Here is an 18,244-nt window from a genome sequence, read left to right as displayed (position 1 = left end):
TTGTCCAGACAGACTTACTATAGGTTACAGTTCTGCAGGAGATTAAAAATGATGTATTTGTAGATATCCTTCTAAAAATACACTTTTAAGTAATATGTATCTTCTTCTTCCAAAACCTAGAAGAACATATACAACAGCAAAGGAATTATAGTAAATAAGTGAGTGCAAATGATATATAACAATGAGAACTTTTACCACTGTATTTATTTAAATGAATGGAAATGCTAAAATGTGAAAGCAAAGCAGTTCAGTTTATTCACATATTTTACATTCAAAGGACCAGCAGATTTTTTTTCCCCCAGAAAAATATACTGGTCTTGTGGTTTCAAAAAATTTGACAGAGACATGGAATATACTTAATGAAGCCTGTCACAACCTTATGTATATGGAAGAAAAAAAGATGAAAACCAAACAAAATTGACCATTACTAAAAAAAGACTTCCTTTAATATAAATAAAATTCAGACTAGTGCTTTATTTTAACAGGCAACACAACAGTGGGATTTATTAACAATTACATATTTACAGTGCCTCACTGGTAAAAATACTGGGCTTCATCTGAGATCCAGACACTTCCTGAGAAGGCAAGGGGACAGGAGATTGCTCAGCACTTCACATAAACTAGGTGTTAAAAGGGTGAAATTGAAGCATACTTTTAAAATAAGTAAGATGCCATAGATGGAACTGTTGATGCATCATGTTTATGCTCTGATCTGCCAAAGCTTGCACTTCAAGTACTCCCTTTGATTTCAGTAGATCTATGTTTACTCCTAAGGTTGAGTGCAGGATTGTTTCAAACCCTGAAGCCTCAGAGGAAGACAACTGCTTGACTCAAAGATGCTGAGTATAGAAAACTGTTGTAATTACAATTTTACATGGTACAGAGGCACTATACCTTGAATTTAAATCTGTAGTCTTTTGCATGGTTGATTTCTACCACTTTATTTTTAATTTGATCATACAAAGTCTGGATTCCAAGTATCTCTGTGAAGTGACAAACCTGTGAAAATATCTTCTTCCCACAGCCTTCAAAATCATAGTGCCAGTTTAGCAGATCTCAGACTTTTTGGCAATTAAATAAAACAAGAACCGGATCTTTTTCAAAGTATTCACAAAATAATCTTTCATTTATAAAATGGCTGTCCTACCATTCTTGTATCCAATCTGACCTCAGCTCTTTAGATCTAAACAGTTCTTTAGAAGTTATAAAAATAAAGCATTGATTAATATACAAATATATATTTCAGAGTGATAAGAGAATAATATTAAACAAATTCCTTTTTTAATCTACTTTAAATTAAAAGAAATGTTTTCAAAAGTCTAGGCTAAAGCAGATCTTTATCTATTGACTCTTTAATGGAACCCATTCCCTGCAGATGGTCACATGTAACTTAATGTAAGAAGCTCATTACTACAAAAGGCCAGTGAACATGTTTCCACTAGCAAAGCATTTCATAAAATCTGCTGTGCCAGTTGGTTTTTGGTGTCTTGCTTTCAAGAACTGCAGACATTTTTAATATTAGGAAAAACCCTCAGTCATGAAGTCTTGAGCTTCTTTAGAAATTTGCTTCTTTCCCTGGTCTTTAATACTTGTTTTGCAATAATCCAATTTGGTTTTTTTTTGTTTGTGTTTTTTGTTAGTTTGTTTTTTTGGTATACAGTTTGTATACAAAATAATGTAAATGTTCTGCACGTTGCGCATGTATGTACAAAACCAGTCAGTAACTCAGTTAAGAGATATGCCTGCTCAGTGCGTCATTTCATACTTTCACATGACCATATTTTGCTGTAATATCCATAACAACAGCACGTAGGTTGCTTCCTTCTTTCATGGAGATGCTTATGGGTGTTTTCCTTCCATTTATCTCAAGCAGTCGAAACAGCAAGGAACATTTTTGAACAACCTATAGTACTCTTCCTGAATCTGAAATAAAAATATTGAATTCAAATATGAAATAGATTTTTTACTAGGTCTATGTGTCTTTAAACCCCTTTTGTACTGCTCCTGTCACTAGGTGTTTTAAGGTGCGGCTGATTTTGACCTTAGGACAGAACACTGAAGAAAGTATCATCCAGGGTAGTGTGGGGGGACGTTGCAGTATTTCATCAGGTTAATGGCGCTATTGCCAGTTTTAAAACTAACAAACCCCCCATTTTCTCATGTCTAATACATTGGTTTTAAAACCGGGAGAAAATGTATGAGAAGGTAAAAACTAGACAGAGGTTCTGTCACGACTGAAGACAAAAGTTCAACTGCAGGACTGTGTAGGTATGTGAGGCTGCCTGAGTAACTTCCATGAGGACTAGAACCCTTACCTTCCTAGACAATACACAGAGAAATATGAAGATGAACATCCCCTGGAATGCATTGAAGATTGTAAAAAGATATGCAGTGACCACGGATCCCTGGACGACGTGGAGGACCCCAAAGATCCAGGTAGCCCCAAGGAGGAACAGGAGAGCAAGGGCACCTCGGGCACAGGATCTGAATGGGAAAGAAACATTGTGAACAATGTGGAGGCACAAACTACTTCCCTTCTTTCTCACTTTGGGTCAGAATTTCTTCACAGCTGCAAAGGACTGAGACATGCAAGTGTGTAGGCTGCTCTTCAGGGTGTGCTGTAGCACTGTGACACAAATGAACTCACATGATCACTTCAGAAGAGCAAAGGAGTAAAACTGGAGGGCCTTGAAACACTGCCTTCTTTAATCTTCAGATATGTTTTCTCTGGTGTACTGCAGCACCATATGATTTGATTTAAATCTACTGTTAGTGTAATTCCCCAAGGAAAAACATATGTCTGTTATGAAGCATTCCCCCACTTTTCCTCCTCCCGCTTATCTTCCTCAAAACAATAACCCAGAAAAATGTACAGTATGCTCTTAGGTCATTGCATGTGCATGACATCTAAAGGATTCTCAGGCTGCCTCTCAGGTTCATTGAAGAGGTGCCTGTTGTAAAACCAGACTTTTTTCTTTCATTCTTTCTCTTAAAAAAAATAAATTTTAGAACACAAATACACTCAAGTAGTTCCTGGGTCAGCATATTGATGCTTTAGAATTGTAGAAACTGATTGGCTATGTTTTTTGGGGGGCTTTTTTTTTTTTTTTTTTGGTTCCAAGATGCTGTAGAGCACTGTTCACAGACTTGAGCAAATTACAGCATGTTGTCTTGGAAATGAAGCCACTGATTTCTTTCTTATTCATTCTCAGCTCAGTCATTGCAGGACCTCCTTTGAAAAGCAGACATTTTTAGCACTGTTCCCCTGAAAATGAATAATTTTCAACTTCATTAGAACCAGGTCACCACTTGAAGCTATGAAGGGTGAGGAATAAGAGAAAGTAATCAATCAAACAATTGCTAAATCCTAACTATAAATCTAGTGCAATGCATTGAAACTGCAGGAGTGTTCCTAAGCAACACAAACAGTAAGTTGTTTTCAATGTTCCCTGTAGTACACTTCAGCTTTTCCTGCACAAACGGTTTTCAAGGTCCCTATAAATCAGTTTTAAAGAGAGTGAGTTGATGGAAAAATCATAGCAGCATGCAAAGTAAAATCCTGGAGAGAATCCACACCATCCCCCCCCAGTGCCCCAGAAGCACAACGTCCTACTGCAGACTTTTCCAAGTAGCATGATGGCTCCAATCTCTTATCACTGAATTACTTGCTACTTCAAGGCAAATATTTCAGGCATAAGTTTTGAAATCTGTTTTGACTTGCATAGAGGGTGTGGAAAGTCCTTAAGGAAAAAGGGCATTTTCTTCCTTAGATTTTGCCATCAGCCTTTACCCTCTGGTTGATATGGATCACTTGCATTCCTCATACACCTCTCACACCCCCACCAGTGTTACTGGTATTGCTCAATGGGAATAATGATTGCAAAATTTACTTCCAAATATATATAAGGGAATAACAAGAAAAAAAATCCTATTTTTTTTGCAAATCTTTCAGGAGATTAAACTGTTATTTTTGAATACTCACTGTCATCTCTGTCTGTATTTAAACTTACAGAAGATAAAATTTGTATTAAATGGCAAAACTTACCTTATATTTTCATAACAACTAACTTCTGGCTTTAACATTGCAGTGTGTCGAAATACTTTATAAATAATCACTCCAAAAGCCAACAAATTAACCTGGGGGGAGTGAAGAAAGAAACTTTTAGCTCAAACTAGGATGTTTTTGAATGTCAATAACTGTTAAACATTTAAACAAAACAAGTGAGATAAAGTTTCTGTGTTTTTGAAACCTACAGAATCCAGTGGCAGGAGGGGAAAAACTGAACCCTGTTCTGATCCACTTCCATTAAAAAAATATGAGCCCTATAATAAGCATTGATGAAACAGGGTTGTATCTCTACCTTATCTCAACAGTATCACTACCAACAGTCTGCAACTGTTTATTGATTTTATTGGTAAATCTCTGATTTCCTGTTGAGATTATTCTCTCTAAGTAGAGATGTAGGAAAGAAAAGGAAAGGAGAAAGGCAAGGAAAGACAAGGCAGGGAAAGGCAAGGCAAGGCAAGGGGAAAAGAAGAAAAAAAAAAGAAAAGGGAGTGGAGAACCCCCCCAAACCCCTCAACCCCATAAGTTTTCTATTTTACTCTATCACATTGATCTTGAAAAATGTGTGTCTTTTGTTGCTGAATAACAGTAATAACATTACATGCTCTGAGATCTTCGAGGTGTGAAAACTTTCAAGTGGCACAAAAAGACTCTGAGGTTTACACAAAAATTTTCTAATGAGTTGAAAGCCTTCTTGCTGCATACTCTCCCTTATATTTCATGTTTGTTTCATAGATGAATAATTTGGGTATTTTTTCCCATGCCGTCTGTATAATGTCATCTCTCTATTTGAGTTTGAAACAGAGAAAAGCAACTAAAAGAAGCAGTTTTGCAAATGATGCTCAATTATAGTTCTGATCCTCTGTTTGCTTGGTTAGGCTTCACTGATCTTTCATTTAAATTTATACAACATTCCTGTAAAAATGTGGATGGTTGCTTTCTTGTTTTTTAAAAAAAAATGTATTTTGCTTTGTAGCATTTAAATCAGAATCTGTTTATGTTAGTAAATGAACCAAATTTTCACTGGGTGTCATTCAGATACCATTTGTAAATCCTTGGTTTCAATTCCTTTGTTGGTTCCTGTGGACTTCTAGCTGTGGGCTGAATAGAATTAATGCCCTCCACAGCTTGTTTCTCCAGAAAGACTGTATAGTTTCCCTCCCCCCACCGCCTTCTCTTTAAAAAAAAAAAGAAAAAAAGAAGAAAACCAAACCAACAGCCCCCCCCCCCCACTTTTGAAATGAAAACAAAAACCTGCCGTATGAACACAGCATCACTTTAAAAGGAATCACTTTCATTTGTTAACACTTGTTAGGTATGTCCTTAGAACATTTTTGTTGTGTCAAGGGGGGAGGATCTGATATTAGAGCAGGCTCTGCTTTAATTAGCTGCACACTCGTACTTTAATACAGCATAATGTATTTACAATTTGATAAGACAGGAGATAGAGCTGATTTGCAGTTTAGGGAATTAATCCTTCACTGAATACCTTGTACTAGTGCTGATCGTGAGAGCTATTCTGAAGTTCCTTATATTTAAAATTGTAATCTATGATATCTCCTAAACCAGCATTTTTTCAAAGTTAATTATAAGTCAGTCAGCAGTTGTGGATAATTATATGCAGACTTACTTTTTATATTTGTTGGTGAATAATATATCAAATAACTTAGTGCACACACTGTAAACTGCATAACCCACCTAATGTACTTATTTGAAAAGGGTAGCAAGAACTGTGATCAAAGTACCATAAGCATGGAGAATACACACTGCTACTTCTTCAGGAACTGAAACCGAAATTGCGGCAGAAATACCATGGCCAACATTCCTTTCTGCCAGCCTCTCACCATGAGCACCTTCCTGTTGCCAGTAGTAGGTTCTGTGAGCTCTGTGGACCAACCCCTGTTATTCTACAGGCACATAAACAGCTGGAGAACTGGAAAGGTTTTGCTGGGCAAGGATGGGACTGGAAGTTGGGCTCCATTTCTCTTTGTCCCAGTGGGGCTCCTTTACACAAATACTATTTGCACTGTCCATTGCACAGGATAATAGGATTTGGCCCTCTGCATTAAAGTAATACCCATTAACTATGATCTTTTAATTCATCAATCCATTCTAATGGGAATAATCTGTACATATCAGGGGAACAGCAGAGGTTACCACCGGCTTCTTGGAGTCAGCTGCCAGAATACAATTATTGTACAATATGTCTCAGGTAGTCATGCAGGAGGTAGTGTTACAGGGTAATGAGTGTGAGTTAACTTCTAAAACACTTGGTCATTTCCAAGATTTATTAAAGTCTTGAGTTGGTCTTTGCCCCATTTTGAAGCACTCCATCAATAAATAGCAAAGTGAGAGCGCACAGATGCCTTTACACGATGTTCGCAGCAAAACTTGAGGGAAAACAATAACATGAACTCATGAGTAAATCGTCCAAGAAAAAAACCTAACTAATGTAATGATGTGTCAAATGTGGCCTTTAGAGAAAGCTGTCAATCCAAAAGGTATTCTAAACTTAATGTATTATCCTTCAGCCTGATACTCTGCTTGTTCTTTGCTATGGACATACCAATAGCCTCAACTATTTCTAGGAAATGTAAAGTAAAAAGTTCATATTTCATGGCTGGACTGAGTAGCAATACTGAGAAGTTGGACTTAGAAGGACTAAAGAAGAAATATAACTGATATCCCCAAGGAGTCATATGTGTTCCAAGAAATGGAATGGGAAGTCAAGTCACCTTGGCTAAAGGTACAAGCACTTAAGACATTTGAATTTGTATCTAAAACTGAGTTTCAAATTAGCAGAAATTGAGGTGGTAGGCTGTAAAAGTCACCCAAAATATAGAAAACACAAGGAATCCTGGATCCCCAAATCTTCCATCTGGGACAAGTAGCAGCCAAATAATTTTTTATACTTACTTTGGTTGTAATCGTGTGTTTTCATTTTTATAATTAACGCACAATCTTCAGATCTTGCTGAATAAACCTTCACTGACATTATAATTAAGACTGCCTTAAGGTGACAGGCAAGGTGAATGAGAATGAAATGGCAAACATAAGGCATGCTGTCTCTGGAGAGGGAGCAAGTTGGAGCAGAGCAAGATGTGCAGGCAACTGTGAAACTGAGCTCAGGATGGGCACTGCACAGGGCTGGAAAGGGCCAGCCTGGGGACAGCTGCTGCTGCACACAGGCTTTGGGGACAAGTTACCTGTATAATGAGCAGAGTTATTCTGCAGCTTTGGGCAAACACAAACCATGAAATGTTATGGCACGGCCACAGTTTTATCAGGTGAATAATGATGTTACAGTGTGACTCGACAAGTTCTTGTGTCTTTGTTTTCAGTGTTATTACATGGCTGAGTAGTCAGAGAACCTGCTGCATGTCCTGAGAGGGGCTTCTTGGCAAGTCTAATAGAATGAAGGGGAGTTGCGTTTATTCCAAACTCAGAACGGAATTATTTTTTTAATTGTATTTATTTAACAAAGCACTCCAAATTCCTATTGGGCAAACAGTGCACTCAGTCCTTACTCTTTCACAAAGGAAACCTCTGACTTTCTCCCTGCCAGCCCGATTCTGTGAAGTCCTGAGCATCCTTAGCCCTGCCTCCTCTGCAATTCAGTGGGAATTATGTTTCACTCTTCATGCTCAGGTGCACTACAGAACTAATTTTAATAATTAATCTATTCTTTTTTAAGTAGTCAAGCAAAGACAAGGGCTCATGCAGTAATAGCCTCCACTCCCAGTATCTTCAGGGAATCAAGTCTCCTTAAAGATATTTGTAAAAGTATTTTTAGCTTTCCTAAATTCTAGAAATGTTGTGGTATATTTATGAAGAAATGGAAAACTTAAAATATATTTATGTGCAGCAGACATTGAATAAGGGCAATTATTAGGATCCCATGAAGTCAGGATTCTGTAGATATGGGAAACTGCATTTATGTATTTTTATAACCTTAGATAATCTCTAAGGAGACACAAATCTGTTTGACCTAAGTTTCACTGTACAACTGTGAGTTTAAAGGGTGGATGACAAGTGTTTGGTACATTTCTCTCAAGGAGGTCACCTGTGTGAAGTGTCAGAAGGATTTAGGACTTTGGATTGACTTCTGGCCCCTTTAAGCCAATGGCAGAACTTCAGTTAAATAGTAAAACTCCCACCGGCACCAGCATTGTCAAGGCTTTAGCACTACACACCATAGAGAATGTCAGTCTCAAGGGATTCAAGGAAACAATGGACACTGTTGCAGGTTTCACTGTGCAGATTAGCAATTTCATGTATCATGGATTCACACTGTAGTATAAAGCAGGATAGAGAAATTTTCCTGCGGCTGTTTTGGGGACCTCCGTGGTGTAGTTCCCATGTTCAGAACTGTGATGTTGATGAAGAAGATCCAGCAGGTACACAAGGAAGCGTTCAGAGCTATCTGGAGTGGTACAAGTCCTAGGATCAGATCTGACCCATAGCATCAGTCTGGATAATTTCCTCATGTAGGAGAGAAAAAGCAGTGGAAGATTCTAGAGAAATTTCCTAATTGTCTTGTCAACAATAAGTAGGCTTTGCCAAAGGAATTAGCCTGGGTAGCTCTGTTCATTCAATCAATCAATCAATCAATCAATCAATCAATCAATCAATCATATGTATTTTAGGATAGGATGGGAAAAGCTGTGTGTGGAGTTAACCTATGCACAGCTAGGATGACTCTCCAAATCTCTTTGCAGATTTGCATCCCTCCCTCCCTCTCCCTACCACCATGGCTACCTGAACAGAGGGCTTCTGCACAGGCTTCTGTAAAGAAGGAAAACTGCACAACGGTGGGCATGGGGGAGAGCAAGATACTGCTGCTCTGACTTCTAATCCTAGCAGGTCTGGGACTGCCACAGCAGAAAGCCCTGAGGAACAATCTCATCTATTGTCTAAGCAAATTACAAACTTCTCTCTTAATTGCTAACTGTATTTTGGAAACTAAGTAATAATATAAAAATGAGCTTGTAGGTCCTAAAATCCTAAATGTTTCAAGCCGTTGGAGTTCTTCTAATAGCACATTGCTTAGCAACTGCTATATTTAAAATAGGTCTTTAATTTCCCTGTTAAATGTACTTATTTTACATACTGGAAGAGTAACATAATGTTCTGTTCTTGAGTAAATATGATAGTGCTCCACACTGCATGAAATTCTCTCTGTGTAGGTTATTTTTAGTTGAGCATTGAATGGTATGAACTACACAAAATTTAATAAATCATGCAAAACATCTGCCTGCAAATAAAAATATTTGCACTCATGTTGAAGAGCTTTAGTTTCGTTTATAATTAATTACAATTAAATTGTGAGATACTGAGTGAAGTGATATATCATCATTTTGCCCCATCACAGTAGCTGATATCTGTCAAATATGACAATGAAGACACCTTTTTTCCTTCTTCCCCCCCCTTCCTTTTTTCAAGCAAGACAAAAGAGCACTTGAAATCTCAGGGGGGAATGGTCCATCTTTCATGCAGGTAGCTCAGTTAGCACCTGGACACCTGGTGAAATGAAACGGATCAGGACAGGTCATTAAAAAAATTGTCTAGTAATTTTTTTTAGTTGAAAAATGTCAGTTCATTAGCACTAAAAGACATTTACTGTTTTAGACTATACTTTCACCAAGGAAGGCTTCCTGATTAGGCTCGCTTTTCTGAATAAAACCAGAAAGGACACTCCGGAACAATGAAAATCCCTGTGGACAGGGCATTTATATGGGATGTTGGAGACAGGGCCATGATTTGCTGTTGTACTTAATATTCAGACAAGGCTATGACCTTTGGTTTCTCCAGGCTCTGTACCAGTTATTCACTGCTGCTGCTGGGTCTATTCTGTGCCATATAAATAATTATATATTCACTGGAGCAGGGAGACTTGGATTTCCCTCATTCCCCACTTCCTCATCCAGGATTATCTAAAGACCTTTTTTTAAAACAAAACAAAACAAAACAAAACCAACAAAAACCCAATGGTGTAATTGTTTAATATGAGAATAAGTTTTTGGGGCTATTTCCAATACACATTATTTATAGAATGAAAAAGGAATTGATAATTTCATATATGATATCCTTGTGTAAAAGATACACCCCAGCCTTTCAAAAGTTATTAAAACATTTCAAATACCAGCCTTTAAAGGCTCTCTAGGGTTACAAAGAAGAGAAGGTATAAGAAAAAGGCAGCTAATTCTAAAGACTCAGGCATACTAGTTCTGATTCAGTCTGAACACTTTACATTCAAACTTCAAAAACGAAACCCCCAAATCATTCCCTTTTCCTTTCTTAGTCTCTGTCTCAATAATTGATGAAACCATCTATATGCTGATGTCAGATCTCACAAAAAAGAATGAGAAAATTTCTCCTGCTGCTCTCTTAGGCATATACTTGAATTTTTTACATATATCATATTGAATTTGGCTCTTTCAAAAAATGTCTGAAGTTCAGAGCAGCTGTATCTGTATCAGTCTGTACAATGACCCTCATTACAAGTGTTTGAATTAATGAGCTTGTGATGGTCTAAATTCTGCCATGGAGAGCAATACATTTCTGTCTTTCTGGCTGTATGGCTAATGGCTGGGAGAAATGACAACATTCAGTGGGTCTCGTTATTTCAGTCAGGGGGGAATGGAATTAAGCTATTAACAATACAAGAGTTTAAGCTTCAAAATGAAAATGTATGCTATATTAATTGCATAAAATTGGACACAAGCTGGCAGTCAAACAGTCTGGGTTTGTCTCCTGACTGATTTATCTCATTACCATGTCCCCAGTGAATATATCTTCTCGAATGCTTGAAGTATACAACAGCAGTCTTATCTGGGAGTAGAAAATGTAACAAAAACATTGACAAACCCCCTTTAGGCTATACTTTGGGGAAATATTTTCAATTATGCAGGGTTAGAATTTTATGGTTCTAAGATTTTAATGATTTTGCTTGTTTTAAAAGTTAAAACATAACTAAATGAGTTTATTTCAAACCTTGTCTTGGGAAATATAAGATTTGAACATAGGATTACTCTTTATATATGAATACTTCAAAGTTTTCTTTTACATACCTCAAGCTATAGATTTAGACTCAATTACTTCCTTTATATTTAGAACACTTACAACAAGCTGTATATAAATAAATATACAAAATTTCTCTGCCTTTCAGCAGTGTAAACAGCTTCTCAGACTTGTGGATTCAATGTTATTTCTTATTGGATTGCAAAGCTAAGCACATACTGACCTAAATTTTTTTATTTCCCTCAGTTCTGCAGCCAAGGGAAGAGGGATGAACAAACAGAGCTGTACCTGACCTCAGCCATAACTGTGAGCTCAGTTAGGTCCAATGGTAGGACTGGGGTCTATCTTGCTCACAGTGTAATTAATTACTAGATTTACTCTTCCACTATTCCAAGAAGCTTTTGAGAAGCTATGTTTTCATGTGAGTTGGTAGTAAAATAATTCAGTCTGTTCATTGAAATGATTCAAGATACATCAAGGGCTTTAGACTACATATTACTCCTCTCCTATGGTTTCTTTGCATACATGGAAACCATTCTTAGGTTGCATTTGGAGCCTCATGCAGGAGCCTTGCAGAAGGATTTTTACCTGGCAAAGAGGAGTGAAATCGTTTTACACAATCTTTTTACACAACTAATTTCAGTGAATAGATGACATACTGGGAGGGAGGCAGCATCAGGAACATGTGAAGTCTGAAAACAAGCTGTATTTTCCATTTTGGAGGTGTGAATAGTTTGCAGAAAGCTATCCATGCCTTCCACAGTTTGCCAGATCCTCTAGAGGATTTTGTCTTTTGCTTTTTCAGACATATCCATGATTCTGCTGTGAGCATGGTCACAAAATCCTATGCCATGCCTTATTCTAAGGCAAAAAACCTTTTTTCAATGACCCAGTGAGATTTCCAACCAGAAAATTCATATGCAATCACTACTGCCAATTTAAATTTGCTTCTCTAAATACTTGTCAGTGATGAATCAAATGGTCAGTAGAACAGTGGAAGAAAATATGATTTCTCTTAGAAAATGTCATGTGGATACAGTCATTATTTAATTACTAAGGAAGTCCAAAAGACATCATCAGTCTGTATTTACTATCTAAAGCAAACTGATGGTGTCCTTTCAATGAAAAATTTAGGGTAAGCATATATGTTTATAGTAATTGTGTTTATAGCAAGGCAATGTAAAAATGACCAAGAGGTTATTAAGCAATTAAAAAGAAACAGAACCCAAAAGCAACAAAGCCAACTGATTTCAGACAATTGTGCAGCTTTCCTGAAAAAAATCCACTACAGCTTGATATATATGGATCCATTAAAAGAGCAGGCACAGTTTATCTTCCTAGAATTCAAGGAGGATGCATGAGACATTAACCTGCATTGAGCTGTGGAATGTCTCAGGAAATCTGCACAGCCAGCTGGCAACTGCAGGTGCTCTTCCCCTTCCCCTTGGCATCCACCTGTATTCTCTCACCTGCTGTGTCTGATTACTTCACTCCTGGCAACAGAGGACATGCTTGAATTTCAAGTCTAATGTCCTTTCAATGAATGTGAGGGAGAACTTCATGTACTTTTTCTTACAACACTACTAAGCTCATTTAAAAAAACCCAAACACTTTTAATTGGAACATCCTTCAAGAATCTTTCAGGCTTATGTGATATATATATTCCTATTTAATAACATAGGATCAATTTTCATGTTGTAGACTAATGGCCACAGCCTCTTTTTTCCAAGTATTTCCAGGAACCTTAGATCAGGAGCTTTAGTGGAAGAAGGAAGAAAAACTCTTAATTCAGGGAAAGGCTCTGGTCTTGCTGAGAAACCGCATCCATTGAGTATGGCAATATGGATGCTGCCACTTGGAGATTTAAGCTGATCTTGTCCACTGAACAGCACAAGCATTTTCTGACTCAGTTATTATTTAGCACAGCAGGTATTGTTATTGCTGAACAGCACTGTGGTTTGAACTAATCTGTTTCAAACAAAGTTGCAGACTCAATCTTTAATGCCACTATATAATTCATTATCTCCACTTTATCCACAATGGCATAAGAAATGCAATGGAGACACCTTTAACTGAAACCGCAGAGGGGCTTCATGAATGAATGAATGGGGAACTGTTATTCTTTAGTAAAGAATAATAAAGCCATTCCTAGTCCCTGTAGGAAATTTATTTCCACTAAAAAGGCAGACTGAGGAACAGCAGTAGATATAAAAAAATGTTTAAAACAGCTATTTTCTGAGAAACATAAAGTAAATGGTAGAGTATATTTTTCTCATCTATCTAAGAAACATAACTAGGCATTTATCACAAGTAATCCTTTGGAAAAAACCCCACAGAATTTTCAAAGCATAAATATTCACTAAAAATGTGAGATGGTGCTATATTTTGTTGTTATGGAAGTCAAAGGTCAAGCAACTTTTTAAATAGTAATTCTTAGAATATCATGAAATAACAAACATGAGATGCTTCACTAAAGAGGAGGGATAATAAAGTGATGAACCCCAAAAATGCAGCTGATTTGATTATGCCAGTGCACCAGTGTGATCTGACAGAGCTGCTTTTTTCTTTCTGTTTTTTTTATTTTGTTTTTTAAATGGTAACAGTGGACTGTCAGACCACGTTCAATATTGAAGCTTGTGAAAATGTAAAATCTTAAGTTTTTTTAATATTTACTTTTCAATAAGAAAGACATTCAGTTTTAATAGCCTAGATTAAGTACATGAAATTTGTGAGTATATGAGAAAACAGCTAAATAATGGATTTGCCAGAAATTTTTCTGCATTGATTGCAGCAGTATTACTAATCCTGAATCAACCTAAATGTACAGAACTGAATAAGAATCAAAGCTGTCCAATAAGATTTGATAAATGGACTATTCCATTAATTTTACCTTTTTTTGTTGAATAAATTATTTGACAAATAATGGTAAAATTCATCAAATAAATTATCTGATGAATATATTTTTTAAGTAATTGACTAGCTCTAATGAATATGCAGGCAGTTCCTTAATGAAAAGCATTACTCTACTGTTAGCCTGTTTTCATCACTCATATGTCACTTTTTTGTATTTTGCAACTACAATCTGTATATTTTATTCATTTACCCATTCGTTTATACAAGAAAGGTTCAAAACAGTATGGTAATCAATCATTGCAGTTCTTAGAACATTTTTGTGTTAGAGTTGATTGTTCATTACATTTATTAAAAAAGACTTGGATTTTCTGAGGACACCGCTCCCAAGAATTATTCGTGGCTTGTATGTTCCAAGTCAAGTGTACAAGAATGTTCTGAAAATTGCAGGGTTCATTTATAAGCCATTTTTATAGTTGTAAACGCTACAATTACCAATTGTTTCAAGAAACTGGAACTTGAAGCCAAGCCAGACACCTTCAAAGTCCCTGAAAACACTCATTAGAGGAGTAAAACAAGGAACAGTGTACAGGAGCTGTCTTCTCACTGCATAGCACTGGGATGTTTGGATAACAGCCACAGAGAGAATTATTTGGATGATGTTCAATTTTGGAAATGTTCCAACCTCAAAGAGCAAGTCTGTGTTTTGTCATTACAGAGGTGATCTCAACAAATGATACTGATAGATTTATACTGTCAAATGGCAAATTGCACCTATTAATGTTACAACATGTCACGCTTCTGAGTCCCGGTTCCTCACAGAGATATGTCAATTTATTGTGGCAGTGACAGTGGGTACAACAAGCTTACAGGATTCTTTTGATACTGTAAAGGTGCAAATCATGTTTTTGTGTGTGATTTTGAACTTGCTGCACAAATCTCAGCTGAACAGATTTGATGGGAGAAAGTTGTGGGAGATAGGAAAATTAAAAGGGTTGGCTATAACTGCACTTGGAGTAGCTGTGGTTCTTCTCCAAATTTTCCTTTTAATGGCTTGTAGACTTTCCTAACTGCAGCATTAATAGTCTTTGGCCAACCCTTTGAAACAACATTATTACTACTGCCAATTGGATAACTAATGTATAACTATCCCTCAAATAGATACAAGTGGAAGGACTTAAGCTGTGTCTACAGAGTTTGAAAGATGACGTTTCCAAAAACACCTATTGTGCAGAATAAAGCCCTTACACAGGTCTGCTCCCACTCAACAAGCTATGATGCCAGAGGTGGGGAAAGTCAAGTTGAAGTCCTACACAATGGGAAGGGGTTTATTATTGACTGACATTGCATGCTCAACAAAACTGCAGCTATGTTACCTTGGTGGCAAATAGTTATTTCCATTTGACACATTTCTTATTACAGATTATTATTATAAGAATGAATTACAATAGAAAATAAAGTGTTCTAGGGCTCCATTTTATTCTCTCATTCCCCACCCCCCAGCCCTGTACCTTTTATCACTGGAGTTTATATTTGTCTTTGTCTCAATCAGACATGAGTTGTGGTGTGTGAATGTTTGTCCCTTAAAACTTGAGATAAACTCACTTTTCTATTAAAAAGTTTAAATACTTGTGATAAATAATTTCTCCATACTTGCATGCTTTGATCTAATCTACTGCTTAGTTTTAGGTAAAATGGTCGTGGCTCTAAAGATTACAAATATTAGGTGGAAGAAATAAGTTGTAGAAATTATCTTCAGCTTGCAGCTTACTTTATAAAGGTTTAAAATGCTCTTTCTTTGCTAACACCACCTAAAGAGCTTCTGACCCACTCCTTTTTATGTACAGTCACCAATCTAATAACAATAATAATAATTTTCAGATGGGATCAATAAGGGCATTGCTTTGCACTTAAGACTTCTAATGGAGACTTAATATTAATAAGCAAGCACTTCAGAAGTAGTGTTTCTGCTTAGGCAATCAGAGGAGAATTTAATTTGTGCTCTGATAAACACTTGAGCTCCCTATGCTTCATTATTACCGCAGATTTACAGTCCAAGAGTGTGTTTGAAGCAATGTGCCTTGAGACAGATAACCCATTGGTACAGGGTTGGTTCTGTTCTATATCATTTACATGCTGTCTCAAAGGCATATTACAGTATAATCCAAACCACAAATCTCCTGGGTACCTACTCACAGAAATGGAGAATACCATTTAGGTACAAGGGCATTTGTCCTGACAAGGAGTTGAATGTTTTTGTGCAAGAATCAGATTTGTGGTGAGTAGCTCTCCAGAGATTTGGTATCCACACTATCCAGACTGTCTTGGAAAATCTGTGATTTCAATTCTATTAGTAAATGAAGCTCAGAATTAAAGGTAAGCTTGAAGCTGCCAGATTTCTCAGCTTTCAATATGAGGGTTGCAGTGCCCTATTTGGTTACTGTGGAACAAAAATGATATTTTCTTTGCAGAGTCCTTAATTAGTATTTTTTCACTTATTTTTCTTTAATTAGCTGTGGGCAGAATGGAAATATTGGCAAAAGATCAGCTCCTGTAATTAAAAGGACTTCCTGAGTGGCACTACTTTGGAAACAGTTTAATCTTTGTCACCGTGGTGCCCATGCAGTGTGCTCAACAGGACTGGACAATGGAAACAGAATTACCTCTAGCACCGTGTCTTCCACAGAGAAGACATCTGACACCAACTTTATCTTCTAGCATTGGTGCCTATTTTCATAGGGTTTTCCATATTTTTCTTGAATGGTTACTTGGATAGAGTGTGAGCAAATTACCTAGCTACCTGCCCTCTGAAAACATGTCTCTTGCAGTTCGGCCTTCAGTTTTCTATCACTCCATCAAAGCAAGCTGTCCAAATCCTCCAAAAAAACCCTGGAGCAGCTGAAACAGTTTGGTGAAAGCAGGTTACCTTTCCCCTGTGCCTAGTGGTGCATGATAATGAAGAAACAATTATAAAGGTATACAGATACTGCGAAAACAAGCTTGCAAAAAATACTTCTATAACACACAAAAAGTAGCTGAACAACCACAGGACTCTTTGCTGTCCAGCTCTTCTGTGTGGCTTTATTTAGGCAAAGGAGTGAGAGAAATAAAAGAAACTATCTGGCTACTCTCCTCATCCATAAGAGGGCTGCACTGGCACACAGGCCTGTATCATCTTCTATCACCTCCCCTTTCTCTTTCAATTTGCAGGGATTGCTGGAAGATCTGGAGTGCTCAAAGAGGGGCTAAGGGCCTCTGAGCCAGCTTGCAGGATTTGCTTCTGCAGCCAGCCAGACTTACAGCAAAGTCACTGAAGACCTGCTCTGCCTCTGTGCTGTGTACCTGAGATCCCCCTTAGGCACTGCTCAGCTAGAGCTGAAAACAAGGTTACAGATGCATACATTTTGGGGATTTTGTATGTTTTGATAATGCAGTTTTCTTGTGCTAACTGTACAGTGATACATCATTGCATAAATCTTCACTTGAAGGCAGATGAGGAACAGGAATAAGAGAAATAACAAAAAAATCCCAGCCCTCCTGCCTCCATGTAAGAAAGAGATAAGGGCCAAAGAGGAAATATGAAATTGTAAACTTAAACCTAAGAATTTCAAGAATTTCCTAGTAAAGGATGGTGTCTCCCCATGATTTTGTTATACCGTAGTAAACCTGCTGTCCGTCAGGGTTATCTGAACCCAGAAGTACTGTGGCAAGGAAGGTCACAGTGCTTTGCCTCTCTCCAAATCTGCTGCGCTCACCAGGAGGGTGAGATGGGGAGGCATTGTCTTACATTTGCATTTGGCAGGTTGTTCCCAGCTGTCCCCAATATGCAGTAGGAATCCAGGGGGGAATTTCACCAGAATTATACCTGGTACTTTATTAAGCTTTGAAATGGCGAATACCTTGAAATAAAACTGTTTTACTGCAAATCTGTACATGTTAGGCACTGCCACTTCTATTCTTTACAAATCCTCACATTCTCACCTAATGACAACAAAGCAACAAAGGGTCATAACTAACTTGACCATAGAATGTCATGAGGCCTCACCATTGTACCTTCTCCTTCTGCTAGCTCCAGCTATTGCCAGATCACTGTCAACACAGTCACACACAATAATGCCCCATTACAGCTGGAATGGTTCCTTAAGCTTTATAGCACTTAGAAATGCTCCTAAGGCCCCCAAAATGTCTCGATTCAGAATTGAACATATTATACCTGCCAAATTTGCAGGTTTGAAACCACTTCCAATAAGAATTATAAAGGCCCTCTTCACAGCTGAAATAGGGCTATCAATACTTGACTTGTCTGCC

General features: G+C 37.4%; 1 protein-coding gene across 5 annotated transcripts in view; it reads right to left on the bottom strand.

The window, feature by feature from the left end:
* Window positions 1–232: 232 nt before the first annotated feature.
* ADGRL4 (adhesion G protein-coupled receptor L4) overlaps window positions 233–18,244 on the bottom strand; it is a 74,250-nt gene continuing 56,238 nt past the window's right edge. For 4 of the 5 annotated variants that reach the window (XM_071564666.1, XM_071564665.1, XM_071564667.1 and 1 more), the window contains 3 exons: window positions 4,046–4,137; window positions 2,316–2,484; window positions 233–1,923 (listed from right to left, as the gene is read on the bottom strand). In XM_071564666.1, the coding sequence (XP_071420767.1) occupies window positions 1,861–1,923; window positions 2,316–2,484; window positions 4,046–4,137 (324 nt within the window). In that variant the 3' untranslated portion in view covers window positions 233–1,860. Of the gene's footprint in view, window positions 1,924–2,315; window positions 2,485–4,045; window positions 4,138–9,511; window positions 9,587–18,244 lie in introns of those variants that run through there. The other variant, XM_071564669.1, reaches the window with a different exon arrangement.

This window comes from Pithys albifrons, chromosome 10 (genome assembly GCF_047495875.1).
Source record: "Pithys albifrons albifrons isolate INPA30051 chromosome 10, PitAlb_v1, whole genome shotgun sequence".
Classification (NCBI taxonomy): Eukaryota; Metazoa; Chordata; class Aves; order Passeriformes; family Thamnophilidae; genus Pithys; species Pithys albifrons.
This window is presented reverse-complemented; position numbering and strand designations above follow the sequence as displayed.